The sequence below is a fragment of the Pimephales promelas genome, chromosome 23, assembly GCF_988280905.1.
Source record: "Pimephales promelas chromosome 23, fPimPro1.hap1.1, whole genome shotgun sequence".
In the NCBI taxonomy this organism is placed as follows: domain Eukaryota; kingdom Metazoa; phylum Chordata; class Actinopteri; order Cypriniformes; family Leuciscidae; genus Pimephales; species Pimephales promelas.
The window spans coordinates 11873463-11894330 of NC_142791.1; the positions used below are offsets into that span (position 1 = coordinate 11873463).

The 20868-nt window shown below is 35.9% G+C and overlaps 1 protein-coding gene across 3 annotated transcripts in view; it reads right to left on the reverse strand.

The window, feature by feature from the left end:
- The window catches only part of unc13bb (unc-13 homolog Bb (C. elegans)), an 85220-nt gene that overhangs the window by 54139 nt on the left and 10213 nt on the right, over positions 1–20868 (reverse strand). For all 3 annotated transcript variants that reach the window (XM_039677236.2, XM_089126115.1, XM_089126114.1), the window contains exons 2-6: positions 20735–20764; positions 10745–10844; positions 3984–4101; positions 3698–3821; positions 1066–1139 (exon numbers count right to left, since the gene is read on the reverse strand). In XM_039677236.2, the coding sequence (XP_039533170.2) occupies positions 1066–1139; positions 3698–3821; positions 3984–4101; positions 10745–10844; positions 20735–20764 (446 nt within the window). The remainder of the gene's footprint in view (positions 1–1065; positions 1140–3697; positions 3822–3983; positions 4102–10744; positions 10845–20734; positions 20765–20868) is intronic.

The following is a 20868-nucleotide window of genomic DNA, read 5'->3' on the forward strand; positions in this document are numbered from 1 at the left end:
AATGCTGTGACGGTAATTATTAGATAAACAAGATGGAAACAGAGAAGAAACGTATATAATTAGACCTACATATATAACTCAGAGACAACAACAAATCTACCTGTATTATTTAATATAAGATAAGCCAAAAGTATAAGCCAAAAGTAAGCAACAATAGACTTGACAAAGAAAACTAGATAATGACAAATTTATTGTGTTACAAAGGGGTGATTGTTAAGATGTAAATATTAACCAATCTCAAATTACAGCACATCTTAAGAGATAACATTTTAAATGTCTAACACTTTTTACAGAGTCTTTGTTACATGTTACATGTAGTTACTACAGTAATGATGCGTTATTACATGAAACTTAACCCTTAACCAAACCCTAATCCCCCAACCCTATAGTAAGTACATGTACTGTAGTTACATAATATAACTCAGAATTTAATGTGTAATAACAGTGCAACAAAGACACCTTTAAATAAAGTGCAACCGCTTAAATTACTAAAAAGTTAAAAGTTTTTACTGTCCCCTGTCAGGGATGATGTGTGTTTAAAGCAGAAAGTCAAAGTGAGATATACAGTAAAGTTATACATTACATATTTTTTATATTAATTTTTAATATTAACAAGAAATATTTATAATCAACAGCTATAATCAAAAGTAAAAAAAAAAGATAAATGGATGACATCAAGTTCATTAAACATTTAAATATTTTTAAAATTCATTCATATACATTCTATTTCATAACTAGTGGTACAATTACCCACAATCTCACAGCTACGATCTTGAATTAAGTAATATAAAGTGATATTATGATTTCTGGAAAACGTCTACACGTTCAAATGCAAATTTCAATGACAACTATAGCAAAACACGATGTAAATGCACTCATAAAATTGTCATGCAACAACAGTCCACACTGACTGTCATTGCATATAATATAATGAGGATAGATTAATGATATGCATTATATAATATGCAATGACAGTCAGTGTGGACTGTTGGTTGCGAACTAACCCCCACTGTAGTGAAATATTGAAGTCATGCTGTTGTTTTGCTGCACATGCACAGGTCTTACCTCATCGTGAATGCCCATAGCATTGATACGTTCCAGTTTGCCGGTCCAGTATCGAGCCTCATCCTCTGGGATTTCTGCAAAAATGGTAGTGAGATGTGAATTTTGCAGTCTAAGACATAAAACTTCATGCAAACCATTTAAATGTGCCACGACGTAATGATTAAGTATTCAGCACTTTTAAATGTATAATGAGCTCCTCGGCTGAAGGACCTCAAAAATAGTTCACCAGTTAAAAAAAAACAGTGTATTACATGACACTTCACTTTAAAAGCAAGTACAGGGACAAAGGGATGTTGTGCTGTCGGACTAAAGCTCTATTTGTCGCAATACAAAGAGGAGCAGGAAAAATCAGTAGTTAAGTTCATACCGACAGAACCGGTTACTTTGCAAACAAACCATATGTATTACACCAATACTAATCCAATATGCGTAGAGTAGACACAGTTTATGTAGTCATACAGGTGGCAAAAGAAATCATAAATAATACAAAAATCTGTTTCTATGTTTGTAGTTTAAACATGTTTGCAAGCCAATTGTGTCAATTTCAATTTCACACTAACTTTCTCACTTGGAGCAAACAATCTCTCACACAATGTAACACTGTCCATCAATAAAAGGGTGAAAGAAATACTGACGAGGTCCTGATATTGACGAGGGGCGGAGAATTGGGATCATCTGTGTGTGTGTGTGTGTGTGTGTGTGCTTGGCAATCAAGTGGTGTTTCAGACTGGACGTGCTGCGATGATGATAGCTCAGTTCACAACGACAGAACGCACAGATCGCTTTGGTCTTGTCAATGGAAACATTTGGCAACTTTTTAGTAAACTTTCCATTGGCATCCATTTTAGCGTCTCGTGCTCGTCCTCCACTAAAAACGCAACGATTACCAACTATTTGGCCGGCTCGCAAGCCCAAACAAGTGTGTGCGGTGTGGCTGTTTTTTTTTTGTTTCCTATAGCTAGCTAGATCCGCTTGCGCTTTGGTCGTTGAAGCAACAAAACGTCCTCTCGCGGCGCAAGCCATTGAAATGAATGGGTTTCATAGCGCAGGGCCATGCATGCCAAGATGTGTTGCAAAAGCATGTGAAAAAAAAAAAAAACGACAAAGTTTGCTGGGCCAAAAAGATTGTTAATTGCGCGATAAAAAAATTGACGCAGTTAAAATGGGTTGCGTTAACGCCGTTATTAACACGTTTAACTAACAGCCCTAGTTAAACGTTATATTTTTTGTTGCTGGTGTTTATTTTTTGAATAAAATAAATATTAAAATGAATATTTTTGCGGAGTAACCGTTTTATATAAGCAATAAGCCCCTTGAAGCCCATGTATTAGAGTGAATTTAGAACAACTAAGGGGCGTTGTTAGGCACGGTGCGGAAAAATCACGGTCCCCAAACTAAAGTGTTACTAAAAATGTAATTTCAGTCTTTCAAAATTCAATGCGTTACAGTTTAATTGTGTTGCCGTTTCTTAGGAATCGCTAGTAAATTTCACAAATAATTACAGAGTAATTGTTTTTCAAAGTACATCATTCCCCACTTTTTCGATGGGGAACGATGCGGACTGTCAGTCCTGATTTAAAAACAAATTGGTATTGGGTGCAATGTGAACAAAGCCTCAGATACTGCGCTCCGCGTCCTTTGAAGGCACATGGGATGCTGAACACGAGGAGAGTAGCTTCAAAGTGCTCGGATAAAACAGTCAGGCTTATGAATGGGATCAATGGCAGGTAACCAGGCCAAACGCAGCGCTTACGAAGGTTCGACCTTTCCCATCCCAAAAACCTGCACCACCACACACTTTATTTAAAGCCCATAGCTCCACTCACAATGAAGACACAGCTGGCAAACATGTAAATATTGTGTGTGAAGTCTTACACAAAGAGGAGCAAATCAAAGTGATCATTCAACCAGCCTCCTCAAGCCTTCATTTATCTCTCCGCTGCATGAGTTCTCAGGAAACTGTGGCATTAGCCTAAAAAAACTGTTTTATGTTTGTTTGCTTTTACTTTTTATCATTCTTTTTTTTCCAATTTATAAAAGTGTTACCCAGATTACAACCGTGTATACTTGGATAAAGCAGCTGTTTTGGAGAGACAATTTGATAATTGATTTATTTAAAAATAAAGAATAGAAAGTAAAAGCATCAGAAAGGCAGACGGGATTGATCTTATGCAGTGTTTCCAAACACTTACTGTGGAAATAGGGATGCAAATTATCAATTAATTCATTAATTGTTAGTTTAGTTTACCTTAGTCGACCTTATCGATAAGCGGTTATTTTCCTGAGAATGTAAATTTCTCACGGTATGAACAGTGCCTTTAACGTATAAAGCTAAAAAATTGCTTATATACTGAATAAAAAGCATGTTATATTGCTCAATTGATGTTTCATTGTAACAGTTGGGATACGGTACAGATAATGGCATTTATGTAGTTTAACAAAATAAATTATGCACAGAAAATTAAAATACATAAAAATGTGAAACATGTTGCATGTGAAAACATTAAGCAACATAAAATCCATTTAAAAATAAAAATCAATAAGGGTAGGTTTAGCCTACACTATGTTAATAACAGATGATACATTTTGTTTTTTTAAGCAACAAAAAATATTTTGAAAGAGTGAATCTCACCGAAGGGCAGTTCGAAGCGAGTGTCCAGCAGGACTCGATGTGGCGTTGGGTTTTTAGTCCCATATATCTCATCTGCCTTCATCAGAACTTCAGAGTCCAGAAATATCCACTCGCCAGGGCCCTCCTGTTCAGAGGAAAGGTTATTCATTACGTTAAGCAGCATAAAAGAGGAATCTGCAGGACCGACTGAATTGAAGAGCAAGTTCACTAAAATTACAACTAAAAACTTCCCATTAGAAATGTATTTTAACATGGAATGATTTTGTGAGATGAAGGACTTCCTCACCTCCTCTGAATGGCAGATGCTTTTGAGCGGGATCCAGGCTGTTCCTAACATGGTGTCCCAGATGAGACCTTTGTTCCACACCTCTACGATGAGGCCCAAGTCCAGTCGGCTGATCTCACTGAAGGACACACACAGAACAGAAAGATACTTCAATAGTGAAAAATCAGTTGTTGTTGGATTTTGTCAGCAGTTTTGTAACTGTTATTTACGTTTAATTTTTCTTACTTTTCAGGAACTTATGGGGTCCGGAAGATTTTTGTATTGTTTTGTTTTATAAAAATTGATACATTTATTTGGCAAGGATGCATTGAATTACAAATGCATACATGGAAATGAACAAAAAGTGATACTAAAAACATTTATAATGTTACAAAATATCTCCATTTCAAACAAATGCCGTTTTGAACTTTCTATTCATCAGAGCCCCGAAAAAAGAATCAAGGTTTCCACAAAAACAGTTTTCAACATGTTTCATGTTTTTTTTTAAAGCAGCAAATCATCATATTAGACTGATTTCTGAAGGATCATGTGACACTGAAGACTGGAGTAATGATGCTGAAAATTCAGCTTTGCATAACACAAACAAATTACATTTAAAATATATTAAATGAAAAACAAAAAACAAACTAAAAACAGGTATTTAAAATTGAAATAATATTTCACAGTATTCATTTTCTACTGTATTCCATCAAATAAATGCACTGCAGGCAGTCCTCTTTCAATAAGAATATATATATATATATATATATATATATATATATATATATATATATATATATATATATGAAGACAAACGGAGCATCAGATGTGTTAATAAATGACCTTACATAAACTTGCACCTGCACTCCAGTGTATTGAGTGCCTGATCTCCATATTTTAACAGTCTGTGGGGCACTTCACAACACCAACATGACAAAAGCAGCCAAAGCAGATCTAATTAGCTTCATCTTCATCGTCTTTAATAAAATCCCAGCTGTAGTGTAAGATTTTCCAAACAAAAAGATTAAAAGATGCATGCAGTAAAAACAACAACAAAAAAAAAAACTCCTAGAAAATACCAAGCCTAATACCAGCTACAGACTGTGTGATTTCAGCAATCCTAGAAGATCATTACAAATCACACTTTAGGACATGGATCTAATAAACTTCAGTACGACTTTGGTATGTAGACTGTACGATGATGTCACCTATTGAATCGTAGGCTAATATAGAAGAATAAAACATCATCAGCATGTGCTGGTGGTACAAGATGAATCGCACTTTTGACAATTGTGGTTTTTATGTGCACTGAAAAAAAAGAGGAGGAAGAGAAAGAGAAGAATAATGGACGCAGTCATAGCTTGGGAAAAGAGGCCAACTTGGCAAGCAGTTTAAGTTTTAGCGCCATGATCAATACGCCATTTCATGATGCATTTTTATTGGCTAGTCATTAGACATTTTTTTGGTTGCAAGACAAGCCGTCTTTGAACCTCTCTCACTGTACGGCGTAGGACCACTGTATAGGAGCCACGACCACAGAAATCACCACGATTGGTCGTCTTTCGTCTGGGACAAATCGAACAATGTGTACTGGGCATTAAAGTTGCTCAAAGTTACTAAGCAGTTCGTATGGCTTCAATTGCGATTTCAATATGGGATTTAATGTAAAAAAAAAAGAGTTTTTTTCCATAACCACTACATCATATAGCTGGTGAAAACCTCATCACTTGGAAAATAAATATCACACCTCTTGAACAAATTCACAACAACAACAATTTCAACAATGAAGAGTGTGTTTGAGAAATTTACAGAAACACTGCAAATATGCAATCGTGTAAATTGATATTTAACGCATTGTTTATAGATCACGTGTGGGGTTTTTTTGCTCAGGGCTCATGAATTTGTTCAAATTGCTATACAAATGCTGAAGTCTGATCTGCATAATCACATACAGTGAGAAAAATAAAATAATGCTTGCACCGGTAGAATCGTGCTCCAATAACAGCGGCTTCACGCCATCTGCCAACAGGCAGCAAGGCTTTTTACCACTGAATGACACAAACACGGCTTTTATCATGCCGCTCTGCTTGTTATAAATAAAGACCAAAGCACACATGCGCGCCGCAACTAAAGAGGAACATTTGGAAATCCATTCATTATTCATTTAGGCTTGCAATTGTCTCCTAAGTGAGGTGAGGATGAAATGGCTCTAGACCCCCAGAGAACACCTTTGTTTGCTTATCTGCAATTTCTCTTTTTTTTGGCACTTGTTCATTTTCCAGAACATGCCAAGCGATGATGGGCTGAGTAATTACTAATTAATAGGTTGCTATAGATACCGCTAGAGCTTGCTGATGCCACACACACAGCACGCACACTAAAAACGCAGTCCCGGAGAGACGTGACGTCTAAAAACTAACCCGAAGGGGTCATACCGAGGTTCAAACACAGAACAGCTGAACTCGTGACACGTCTGAATGATAGAATAACTTTGCCCTTTGATTAAGCAAACAAGCAAGGAGCTATATAAACAGCTGTAATGCCATCGGTGATGCGGTTACATCATCATAATTATTTAAGCTAGTCAAACAGGCTCAAAGTGAGCAAACAAACAAAGGTGTGCAGGTTTCTTAAGCTTAACCTAAATGGCCATGAATTGGTTGGAAGGAAATATATGCAACAAATCATTGGTTTTGCATATTGCTCAGCTAGGAGCTTTTTTTGTAAGGCAATGCAGCTACAAGACAAATGTTTAACTGTTCTTGCGTTAATGTGCACTCAAATACTTTGAAACTCTATTGGTATTGCTTATTTGACTTAAGGGGTTATTCAAATCTGCATGCCCTTCCTGCGTCAGTGTGGGTTTCCTCCGGTTGTTCCGGTTTCCCCAAATGACATGCAGGTTAGGTGGATTGGATTGTCAGGAGTGTGTGAGTGTGAGTGTGAATGTGTCTCAGCACTCTCAGTGATGGGTTGTGTCAGGAAGGGCATCCGGCATAAAACGTCATTGACATGACTGAGTTAAAATTGATGATTTCTCTGGATTTTTCAAACATTGTTGGATTTTGTGTACTTACCACAAATATTTCCAACAAAGTCAACAAAAATATAACATCGTTCTATTGGTTTTTAGATATTTTAATCTATCAAAAATATTACATATTCTGTATTTAAATATTACATTATATTACAGAAGCTAAATAAATTTCAGTTAGCATTCAGTTTACCAACACTTTAGCCTACTAGCTTAGCATAGTTCAAACTTGTAAAGAAAACGCTCAGGTAGCTCAAGATACCAAGAAAATGTACCAAGAAAATGATTTGCTAGATCAAATACTTCTGTAGAAAAGTCAGTCAGTGTTTTTTCTACTTCATTATATAAAAAAACATGTTTAAACTACACTGACTGTACAACAGACCAACCAAAGAAGTTACTAACCAAAATATGACATATTGTGCATTTAAATATCACATTATATTACAGAAGCTAAATATATTTCAGTTAGCATTCAGTTTACCAACACTTTAGCCTACTAGCTTAGCATAGTTCAAACTTGTAAAGAAAATGCTCAGGTAGCTCAAGATACCAAGAAAATGTATAAGTTATTGTAACCAACAAAAGAGTATAGTTAACGAGACAAATAATCTTTTTTAAAAACACTCGAACTTTAAACTGATCGAAGGTAACAGGAAAGTCATTTAAAATGTTATGAAAGATTCTATTTCAAATAAATTGTCCTTTTAAACTTTCTAATCATCAAATAGTTATTAAAAAATATATAACTTCCACAAAAATATTAAGCAGCACAACAGGTTTCATCATTGATAATAATAAGAAATGTTCCTTGATCATCAAATTGATTCACTGATAAATGACTCTTTCTCAGAAAAACTTTAAGAATGCATGACATCGGGCAAGAATGTAGCACATAACACATAATCAGAAATCAATATAATAATCAGTCTCTGCTCATCGTCCATCGGCCCGTGTTTGTCCCAGAGGGCTCTAACATTACTTGATTAACCTGGGATGCTGCTTTTATACACTCCTCCGAGAACAAAGACGCACAAAGCTTGGCTAGATTTAAGGGCTCTGTTCAATTACCAGGACATCTGGCTTTCTGAAATTCCATTAAGACAAGAAAGCATGAAGTCATCAATAGGGACGCAAGGGTACATTATTGTCTCTGTGGACAAGCCTGTTGCATAAATTAGGCCTGAAACAAAATTGCCCAACAGGTTACAAGGCAAATTTTCAGAATTTAATTCATAATTATGTGAAATGGTAGCAATTTCAGAACGGCCTATATATGTCATAGCATTTAACCGAGGAGAACTGGAGAATTCATCCATGTTAGGAACTTCATGCATGTTTCTCAAAGGCCTGATGGTCATTATTATGATCAACAGTAATCATTCCATCATTTGATGATATGGAGCTTTTCCAGTGTTTTCACAAGCTTGAGAATTAAAATCACAACAGTCAGATTCTCCAAGCAAAAATCCCTTTCAAGATTTCCATTTAGAAAGTGATTTGCTAGATAAAATACTTCTGTAGAAACGTCAAGGTTTTTTTCTACTTGATTATACAAAAAAAAAAAGATTAAACTACACTGCACAACAAACCAACCGAAGTTGCTACAACTATACTATTTTATGTTCTGTTTTTTTTTTTAATTCAGCCTCAATTAAAAAACAAAAAAAAAAAAAAAAAAACGGATTAACCCTATTATCGGATTAATCGGTTATTGGCCAGCATGGGCCAACCTAGTTATCATCATCGGTAAAATCCACCATCAGTCAACCTCTTATTTATTTATTTATTTGTTTATTTATTTCTAAAGGCCCGTTCACACCAAGCACGATAAGATATAATTCTAAAATTCGTTCTCTTAAAGAATAACAGAGTTCACACCACAGCTATAACGATAAAGATATGAGGAGCGATATCATTGGGATCACTTTCAGAACGATTTTTTCCAGCTGTCCAACGATAAGACACTGACAACCAATCAGAATCCATTCTAATTTAAAGGTCTCGCGCATTTTAAAATGGCAGATGACATTGTTTATCGTCTAGGTGCAACAAAAAAAAATCCTCCATGTTTGACAAGTCAAACCCCCTTTTCAAGGATACGTTAAAAAAGATGGATATATGGAAAGTAATCGGTCGTATCCTGGGAATAAACGGTGTGAAGTATTCACAATGAGATATTATGCAGTTTAGCATAGTGTTACAAAATTACCTCAGGTAGGCTATCCAGCGCTAGTTGACAACATTGCTGAAGTTGCAGTAAAAAAGGCGTTGTTGTATACATAAAGGTGTTGACTAGGCGATGTTTTTATCCCATCATTGACTTTGTCAGCTAAATCCACTGTTAGATATTACACTAGACTTGCTAGATTAGATTCACTGTTTAGATGCGCTCCCAACTCCTCTCGACTTTTAAGGATATCGTGGTGCCCAAAAGCACCTGTTTTCTTTTGATATTTGTTTGTAACGTAGCAGCAGCCATCCAATTTCGCTACTTTGAAACCGCAGCGCAGGTGCGAGACCGCTATCGTCGTTGGTGTGGATGCATATTTAGTTATCTTTATCATTATCGTGCTTAGTGTGAACTACTTACTCTATATAAAACTATTGATTATAGGTTACTGAAAAGAATCAATTTATAAACCATTTTTATATTGCATGTAGTTATGGGACGAGTGATTCATTCATAGTTAAGCGAGGAAGAAACATTTTTTAAGAAGTAAACAAAAGAAATGTGTCAACTAGATTGAGTGATTTAGAGTGATAAATATACCAATACATAGGTGTAATGTTACAAGGACTAAATGTTTAAATAGCTAATTCAAGAAAAGACTACATGAAGAAAAGCACTACAAGTGTAAAACCACAGTCCACATAAGCCGAGAAACTATAGACAACCACATCCCGGTGACAATGCAAACAAAGACACACATCCAGGGCGGGAATCTAAATAAACAGATAGAAATCTCTGAGACAGAAACAAATTTCATTTCCTGGAGCAAGCCACCTGTCTTTGGCACAGAGAAAAAAGTTCACAGAGTAAGAGCCATAAAGCCAGAATAAATATAGTTGCCATCTAAACTACATTCTTTTAACTTTGTTTTGTTTCTATGCTACTTTTTTTAATGAAATACATTTATATTAAATATCGAAACCACCTAAAACAAAGGCCACATGTACATTGTCACACAATTTTCACTGATACTCAGTAGAGCTTGGATTTTGTTGCATCCATGTAACAATGAAAATACATAAGTACATTTTTTTTACATACATGCATGCAATTTAGGTCAAATCTGTAACATATATGATATCTAATCATCCTACATATCTTTATATTATACACCCCATTTATGTCACTGTTACAGAACAAATAGTTCACTGAGAGGTTCTAACATGTGTATCATGAAAGAAAGTATTTTAACACAGAAAATTACACATTTCACCTTTAAGGAACCAACCGGGTCTAGATGTGGAACGTGACACACTGACAGCCTGATTATCGGGGTTGTTTTCTTGGCGGCTGAGAGAAGCTCATTAGTTTGCCAACAAAAGCTTTAAAAGCAGAGTGTGTGTGGGTGCCAGGTTAGATCTCGCTCACTGCTGGGACAGATGAATGACTAGTGGAAAGAAATCCAGACCCTCTACATAGGACATTTCCCTAGCACATAGTAGTTTATCAGTACATTAGCAATAACAGATTGCTGTCTGGTAAGAGGCAGCGGCAGGTTGTGATAAACAAACTTACAACATGAAGTCCTGCTCCCAGCATGGCTGGTCTCCCCGCACAGTGATGGTGGTACTCTTCACATTTTGCACTTTCAGCGTCACATAGGCGTTGAATTTATCTAGAAATAAAGCAGAGAATGCATGTTTATATACAGTTTTTATGAAAATAATTAGTGTTTGCAAAGTAATTAATGTAATTGGAACCATACGTATATTAAGACCACAGTGAAATTAAGGCTGTGACACACCAAGGCGACTGTGTCAGGGACAAAAAGCCCTTTTGCGCTTGAAGCAAAGACTACGATGACTGTCAACTAGCATGTGTATTCTGAATATAACGGTCTATATCGACACAGGTATCGAGTGTCTACATTCATCATTCAAAAAGAGAAAATTCAAGGCCTGCTGAGGTAAAAATGTAAACAAAGCTGTGCTTCCAATTTGAATATGAATCATGATGATTACTTCCTTCATTCCAGGCAGCTAATGTTGTTATGAAAATATTTGCGTATTGGAATGCTCCGGAAAGATGATGTAAAATTAAAACAGCTGTCTGTTTTCGTTTTTTTCTTTTGCTCGCTTTTATCATTTGCGCTTTTTTGGCTTGTTCGCTAAACTAAACAGCCAATCTGAGTGATCTCTCTCACCCATGGTCCAGGCATGAGGCTTATAGTCCATGTTTATGATGTGTAGTATATGATAGTTTACTGCTACACATCAACAAATTAGCTATAAGCAGATAAATGAATATAAAACTTACAGTAAAAAATGAAATTCTCCTCAGGTAAAATAAGAGATGTTCCGATACCCTTTTTCTCTGGACTCAGGGTATCGGCCGATACAGAGTACGGTGTGCATCTCATACTAGCCCTGTATGAATTGATAGAATTATTTTATGGTGTGCTTCAGACTTATCCACTTAATAAAACATGAACAGTGAACTAGAGTATGTTTATTATATGACATACATTTCAAAGCAATACATTATTTATGTTTATATACAAGAATACGTTTTTATATATTTATATTAGAAGAATAAGTACTTAAAATGCAGCCACACATCTAATACTGTAAACTGAAAAAGGTATTTTAGATTTACAATATAACTGTAAAAAAGGGCAACAAATACATCTAAGAATCTAAAAAAAAGATAAATTAATAATATGAAAATAACCTCTTTATAGACCATTTTGCAAGATGTAAACAACACTGGTCCAGAAACACTTCCTGTTTCAGTTTGTAACTGTTTTATTTATTTCACATGTAAAGAAAACATCTTAAAGATGTCGTTTAACATTTTGATTCAGTTTTACATGTTATTCTGTTGGCTGTATTTTATCCCAGCTTTTATGTAGTGTTAAAAAAACTGAAACAGGAAGTGTTTCTGGACCAGCGTTGTTTACATCTTGCAAAATGGTCTATATATAAATACACACACATGCTTGTATATATCTAAGAAATATTTTCATGAACATACTATATATAGATTTATATATAATTTATATTATACATAAATATAAATACTTTATTATACTATATATAATATTTTTTTTCCTAAATGCATGTGTGTGTATTTATATAAAAAATATTTTTTTACAAATTTTTTAATTAATTATTTTTACAACACAGTGCACCCACATATATTATGTAAACACAAACTTTCATTTTGGATGCGATTAATTGCGATTAATCGTTTGACAGCCCTAGAATGAAGCTTCCAGAGATTGTTGATTCTGGCACGGCTCATCCTTCTCTGCACTTGCCATACTACTTTGTACAAGATGGCCACGACTTGACTAGAATGAGGGAGCGCATAAATATGTGCTCATAATTCAACTAACATGAGGGAACAAATTAGTACAACGTGCATGGTCACGATCTAAAGTCCAACGGTAGTCAATAATTGTATCCCTTAAACTCATCTTTGATCACCAAAATTAAATTTTCTTCTGAAAAACAAATGTCTTCATGCCAAATAGGTTGAATGTAACTCTACACCTTTGATTCATTTAGTATACAAGGACCTCTTTCAATAACCTAGCGGTTGTAGCAATTACTGCAAGAATATTTTGCAAACAAAAGCAAAAAATAACAGTAACACTATTGTACTATTGTACTAAAGTAACAGTATTAACGAATTATAATTAGTAGGCTATATGTGCACATGCTGGTTGGTCGAGTTTGCCTGGGAATCCCAGAGCACATGTGGCAGGACTGTGACTAAATAAAGCCTGAACAATAATGCTGTAGTGCTGAGTGAGAGTAAAGATTAGTGTGATTCCCCTCCCCCAACACCAATGAGAGACAGACAAAGCCCTGACCTCCATAATCTCACATCAGATCCTCAACAGAGTTGAAAAAGCATCACTTTAGCATCATTTCTTTGGGAATTTCTGCCTTACATAGAATAATGTGCCACAAAGTGAAGCAAGCATCCTTACAACCATTGCAGCCTTCAGATACAGTTAAGAGGGTCTGCAGGAGTCTTTAGTGTGATATCATTTCCTGCTTTGTATGTTTTTCTGCATTCTTCTCAATGTTGCTTGCACCACATGACTTTGATTTGACTTGGAAAAACTTCCATTATTATTGTTAAATAACAAAAAATTCTGAAATTAAAATAATCATAGAAGAGTAAGTGTATATATGAATAGCATACGTAATGTATTACAAAAAATGTGTGATGTAATTGACTCAAGTAAAGCATGCATGTACGGAATATTTTCAAGTCAAATTCATGGACGGTCCTTCATACGCATGCAAAAAAAACATGCACGCAAACACACAAATACACACTAGTGTTGACTGCAGAAGGATTACTAGTGACATAACCAACACTTCATTTCCTGTTTGCCAGCGATGGGGGCCGGCCAACACGTGCCCGATGATACACTGTGCCAGTGTGCCCGTGCCGCCCACTGCTCTCCTCCCACCCTAATAGACATCTAAGCATTCAGGGAGCTGACACAATATTATTGGGACTCATTACATGACACCTGCACTGTAAAAAAATATTGTTGGTTTAACTTAAATGAAGTAACTTAGTTGGTTGCCTTAAAATTTTAAGTTCATTAGAATGGAAAAATTGAGTTAATACAATGAAGGAGGCTGATTTAATCATCAGAAACTCCAAACACTATGTTATCTGAACCACATAAATTATTTAAGTTGATCTGACAAAAGAAAAAATGTTGTGATTACAAATCATAAAAATATTTTTTTTACAATGTGCTATATCTTAAGTGTTAAGTTTGTCTGGAAAAGTGTCAAATAATGTTCGATTGTCTTATTGACCATTGTTTTTAACAGTGAAGTCCATAACAACTTCTTAAATATTTCACAAAATCTGCAAGATGCCCATTTATTTAATTTTTGTACACGTAATTTATAAAAAAAATGACTACCATATTTATAATAATTGAGATAATAAAAATCTAAGAATGTAATCCTATTAAATGCTGTTGTTATTATTATCATATTTTATTGTCAGTTGAAAGCACTAATGATGTATTGTATCTATTACTTTTATTAAAGCACAGCTTGATATCTTTATGTCAATAGGGCTAGCTCATGAGAAGAGTGGAAGGGACGTCAGCTGTTAAAACAGATTTGATAAACTTTGGTGCTTCACGGTATTTGTTTCCTTGTTTCAACAGGTTTCCACAGAGACAAAGAGAAACAGGCCTCTCCGCAAGAACAAAATGTAATACACACCATTCGACACAGCAGGGGTCAAAAATAACATCCAATCCATTCACAAAGATAAGAAAGAGTCCACATCAAATAATAAATAAATGACCTCATTTCATTTCTAGATACATGTTCCTTGTCTTTTTATGCGTAACTCGGTAGTGCATTCAGTTAATCCAAACGAAAATTACCCTATTATACTTTTTTTTTTAGGCATTAGCTTTCAAGTAGTGTGTAATATAGCTGTTTGTGAACTTAAAATGTCAGCGAAGTTTGAAAGATTAAAGTGCAGAAGTTATTGTCCCCCAAAAGAAAGAACCGATTCTGAACTGCCTGAAACCGGTCGACAGTAATTCCAGTCTTACTTCCTGCTTAAACCTATGTAGGTTTGTAAAGAATTTGCATAAATGGAAGCCTCTGGTCTCCATTTGCTACCTGCAAGCAACGGCTTTTGACTTCAAACTCTGTAGTTGTAGCTGAAGCCTTGAAGTAGGTTTGTGTTGTTGCTCTACGAAAGCAAATCCACTTTACATGCACTTCTAAAGGATGATGACTTGGGCTACTATATACGGTAAAACTTATGCCATCGTATAGCTGAAAGTCAAATACGGTAATGGGTGTTAAGTTTCCGACACGCGCTGTAAGCGTAAGACAAATCACAACAGACTGGGTCATCTAACCAATCATATTTGAGCAGACCAATTGCAACAGATTGCACTGTCTGACCAATCAGAGCAGAGTAGACCAATCACAACAGACTGGGCCATCTGACCAATCAGAGCAGAGGAAGGTTTAGAGAAACTGAATTCTGAATAAAAACCATTTCAGACACTGTGCGAAAAGAATTGATGCTGCAAACTATGTAATGAGATTTAAATTAAGAAAAGTTTGTTTTAGAGCAATGATTGATTGACAGATGAGGTGAGCTGTTACCAAGGACACATCAGGCCCAGAGCACATTAGCATTAACACTAAAACGTTTCACAAAAAGATGCATGCTGGGTTTCAAAAAAAAAAAAAAAAAAAAAAAAAAACACGATACATTGTTTAAACTCAATAATTTAAGGACTTTCTGGTAGTTTAAAGGGTTAGTTCACCCAAAAATGAAAATTAAGTCATTAATTACTCACCCCCATGCTGTACCAACCCCGTAAGACCTTCGTTCGTCTTCGGAACACAAATGAAGATATTTTTGATTAAATTTGAGAGCTGTATAACTACCACATTGGCTCCTAAAGGACTGCCTCTTGACGGCCCAGAAAGTCAATGAAGAAAATGTTTAAATATCCCAAGTGACTGTTTAATATCCCTGTTTACACGAGAACGCTCGCGGGTGAAAACGTAAAATATTTTAATCGATGGCGTTTTTGAGGCTTAAAAACGCAAAAAAGTGAAATCACCCTCCAGAGTGGAAATCTTAAAAACGCTCCACCGCCGCGTTCCTATGTAAAGGGTAAAAACGCAAAAGTCTGCTTGACAGTGAAGGTTGTACGTAGGCGCGTGGACTTGGTGTTGTAGTTTGCACTCTTAGCCGCCTGTAGTGCATACTACATTGAATTTCACACACTTTTGCATCACCATTTGCACGCGGATTTCCCACACAAAACGCTCGTCTAAACGCAGAATAAAAAGGGATAACGCAACGCCACTTTTGCGTTTTCTCTTCAGAATCGTTTCCGTGTAAACATAGCCTTAGGGTCACTACATCTAGCACAGCAATGCAAATGAAATAATGAGCAAAATTAAAAAAAATTATTGTTCTCATCATGATGATGTTTTTAATTAAAAAAAGCAGTGAACTGCCAGAGAACTTAAATCTAAGCTTTGGCTCTAACCAGGTGGACACTGGGGTTGACAGGAACTAATCAATAAGCATCTCAAGAGACAAAACTATAACATTATGCATCACACCTGGGCGGATTAGCAGAGAGCTGCTTTTCATTCAGATGCCAATTACGGATTCAGCACTTCTCCTGATTATCCATTATGTCAGGTAGCGTAGGAGAGAGTGAGGTGGGGAAAAGCTACAGATGAAGCGCATATCAAGTAAGTAAAACTGTAAACTTAAAATCATATTAGTCTCACATAGCCAGACTTTTGACGAGTAGGATAAAGTCCAGGCCAAGAACACTTCTGGTCTGTCTCACTAACAATGAGTTTGTTTTGGTTTTATGTGGCTAAATTGTCTGAAATACCTGATATTACAATAAATAATGGTTGGGAAAAAAAAATATCTCAATACAAAACACAAATTAGCAGGAAAGGGTCTAGACTTCTAGAATTTCTGTACATCCAAATGTGACATAAATGCATCTAGTTTATTTGCTACTATGTGAACAAACAAAACCCCTACTACTTTCATAAAAATGTTAACTACATCTGTCTGAAGTGTCATGGGAACATGATGGTTTACCGTTTCTTCATGACTGCACCACGTCATCATTCATTATTGACTCCAGTTGAGTTTTCCAATAAATTAGTTAAAGGCAGCGTACAATCGAGAGCTGACATTTCCGTTTCACTATCCTGATGAATCTTGTATGAGGTTTGGGATGGATTTGCAGGCTGTATGCAGCTTCACATGAGGGATTCTTGTACTGTATGTGTGCAGTTTTTGCAGTTATGCTACGTCAACAAAGAGTTTCTGCTGAACAGTGGTGGACTAAGGAAAAATCCTTCATCGAGTTATGGTTTATGTAATGAGGAAATCTATCAATTTTTTCACAGATAGGTGTACAATTCATCTGATGGTGTCATTATTAAGGCCTCCATCATCATATATGACTTAATGTATTGGATTTATTTAAATCCAATTTAAAATTTATTTTTAAAAAGAGATTTCCTCATGACAAGAATGTGTAAAATAAAATGTTACTGCTTTTTGTCTTCACTAAATCACACATTTTTATGAAGGGCGAAAACACTTCCATGTATGTTCCATTCGCTTAGTTAATATGAGGTAATAATTAAAACTGCACAAATAATAATTCTAAAAGAATTATTGATAGATGCTGATTAAAACTCTTATTTCCTTCTTTATTTCCTTAACATACATTCCTGGAATTAATGTACATTGTTTTTGTGTTCTGTTCTGCCAGCAAGTTGAAGTCCAGCAAGTTCTGTCTAATATAGGTTACACATTGACAAATTAGAATCAGGATAATCCTTACTCTGGCCGAACAAACTTAGTAGTTTTAGAGAGGTAAAGTAAAGTAAACACTCCAGTGATGGAACACAAAAGAGCCACCTGTCACAGACAGACAGAGGCCCACAGGCCAAACCTCAAGAGACTGTTTACTATCTGACACAATAGAGCCAGTGACACAGTATTGCAGTCTGACATGTGCCGAGCTGTATGTTTGTTTAAGTGATGGCGCGGAGCGATTGTGGCATTCAGGATCTGTTGTGATTGAGTTAAGAGCGTTCAAGGGTCTCAGAGGGAGTGGGCTCATCGGTTCAGATAAACCAGGCTTTTGTGCTTTTATTATCCCACAGGGCCAGACTATTTGTGGAAATGATTAGTGCAGAATTAAAAGGAAATGAGATGCAAACAATATTTTTTTTTTACTTATTGTACTCAAACTTAATCTCAAAATGGATAAGAAATTACCCCATTAATCATGTTTTTTATGGAACACAAGATATTTTGAAAAATGACTGAAAAAGTGTGTCTTTCCTGTTTACACTTCTGGGCTTCGGGGTCTATATGACCCCAACAATTGATTGAGTAATTGTACAAAAAATATAAATTTTTAATCATACAAATAGTATATAATTTTTTTGTTTACTTCTCATATATTCATTAATGCTGTGTTTTTGGAGATATAAAGTACTTTTGTATCTATATACCACACAATTCCTCAACTACACCATTAGCTTGCATATGAAATATTATTTTTATTATTATTTTTTTTTTTTTATGATACATTGCATTTATGCTCTAGTACTAGGCCTTCATTTCTATGTAAACATTTTCAGATTTATGCCAGATTTTTTTTTGACACATGAAGAAAATATATTTAGGTTTTTCTTTCACATTTCCCATTCATTTCAATGTGGGGTCATATAAACCCCGAAGACCAGAAGTGCAAACATTTTTTTTTTTTTTTTTTTTTACATACCTTCAGAGCAACCGAATCAAGCCCAGTTTTTGTGTGTGTGTGTGTGTGTATAGATAGATAATGTATGAAAAGTCACAAAATCTCATTCCACTGAGATTTTATTAAGTAAAAGTCGATTGGGGTCGTATAGACCCTATGACCCGATTGAGGGCTACGTCATTTTGCGCTTGACATGACTGTGAAAGTTGCTGCGAACTTGCGAAGAGGAGCCACAGAGAATTTTTCTCCACTTGTGTTATTTTATTTGGCATGCCAGAAGACATTATTCGAACACTGTTTGCCCATTTGTGTTTATAATAATATAATAATGTTCCAAAACAATATTTTTGTGTTGTTAGTAGATTACCCGCAACTAATTATGTCTCCGCTTGTTTGAGACCCCAAGCTAATTTGCACTGCTCTTAGTCCATTGCGTTAGTCATAATGGAAATGAACTGCTGTGTCTATGTTCTTTACCCTGCACATTGTCAGTAGATCACAACCAGAACTTTCCACTCGTATCTGCACTATAATGGGATTGGGGTTCTCAACTTCTCACAGTAATTTGCATTGTTTCGAAAATCAGAGCGAAAAACATTTTTCAAAAATATTTTCTCTGTCCACAGAATGTGCAGGTATCCAAAGGGTACCGGGGTACCTCAGGGATCGTTTTTTGGACACATCCTATTCTCCATATAAATTACAGGTTTCACCTACCATTGCTTACTGATAACACACAGCTCTACTTTTCATTTTAACCAGATTTCATTTTTAACCCACTGTAGCTGTAATCTTTGATGACCAGCTGACCTTGAAAGGCCACATTGCAGCAACAAAACCATCATGTAAGTTTTGCACTGCACAACATTAGGAAGATCAGCCCCTTCCTAAACAAGCATGAAGCACAACTTCTCAACCAGGCCCTTGAATACTGTAATGCTCTTCTGGCAGTACTTCCAACATGTGCAACTGCAAACAAGCCAATTCTTCAATAAATCCAAGAGAGCCCACGTCAATCTCCGTTTATCTCTCTACGCTGACTTCCCTATGCGTCTCGCATCAAGTTCAAGACATTAGTGCTTGTCTACACGACGGCCACAGGCTCTGCCCTCCTACCTTCATAGTCTACATAGGATAGTCCCTCCAGGAGCCTGTGGTTGGTGAGTGAGCAGTGCCTTGGGGTGGTACCATCACAGAGAGGCACAAAATCATGCTTTCGTTCACGGTTCCTTTCTGGTGGAATGATCTTCCCAACACTATTTGGGCAATTGATGAATCTCTGACAACATTCAAGAAACTCACACTTAAAGTAACTGCCTCCTGCAGAAAAAACAACAACAACTATACTTTCACTAGTCCTTCTCTGTTCTACCTTGTACTATTCTGAACAATGTTTCTATTGCTGACACTTGTTTACAAACATAGCATGTTGTATTCCTCATTCGTGAATCACCTTGGATAAAAGCGTCTGCTAAATGAATGAATGTAAATAGAACAATATGAGGGCGAGTTAATGATGACAGAAGTTTCATTTTGGTTGTGAACAACCCTTTTAAGAGTTCATTTCAAATCCAAAACATTGCCCAAGGGCCATATATCGTTCAATTTGCATATAAGTTTGGAGATTCACACCTCCCTTAAACTCTAGCCAACATTCGTACTGTGCAAAAAAATATGAATGTGAGGTGTGAGGAATCCCGTTATGACCCAATACAATCCAAAAGCTGATGCAGAGCAGTACTGTCCTGGGGCACAGTATTCTGGCTTCGGTGATCCATGTGTAGGCCAACTGTGTGAGGATTTGCAGATGAGGAGGGTGTGGGGATTTGGGCTTAACCTACACTGATCTACACACTAGCTCACAAGCTACAAGCTCTGGGATTCAGACAAGATGCATAACAGAAGCACAGAATCAATCATCAAATGAACCGACCCCTGAACCTTCATGACTCCACAATGAGAGGAATCAAAGTGTTTTCTTCAAGGACATCAAATAAATGATACAGTATGATGTGAAATACCACAAGCTGAGGAGTGTTGTAATAGGCTAGATTGCACACCATAAAAGAAAGTGTAAAACCAAAAACAGTGTCACACTGTCCAAAAATCCCCAACGCAAGAAGATTTACATATACGATTTACATGGCCCAGATAAAAGCAAATATTGTTTTTACATAATTCTGAATTGCATTTAGAAGAACGTGTAAGAATTTGCTTACCTGGAGGTCCTTGGAATTTGGCTTTCTTAACTGAAAAGAAAAAGAAAAAAAAGGTCAGAAAGACTAAATAATTACATTATTATTTCATGAAAAAGAGTTACATATTATACATCAGCACAAGTCTAGGTAAAAAA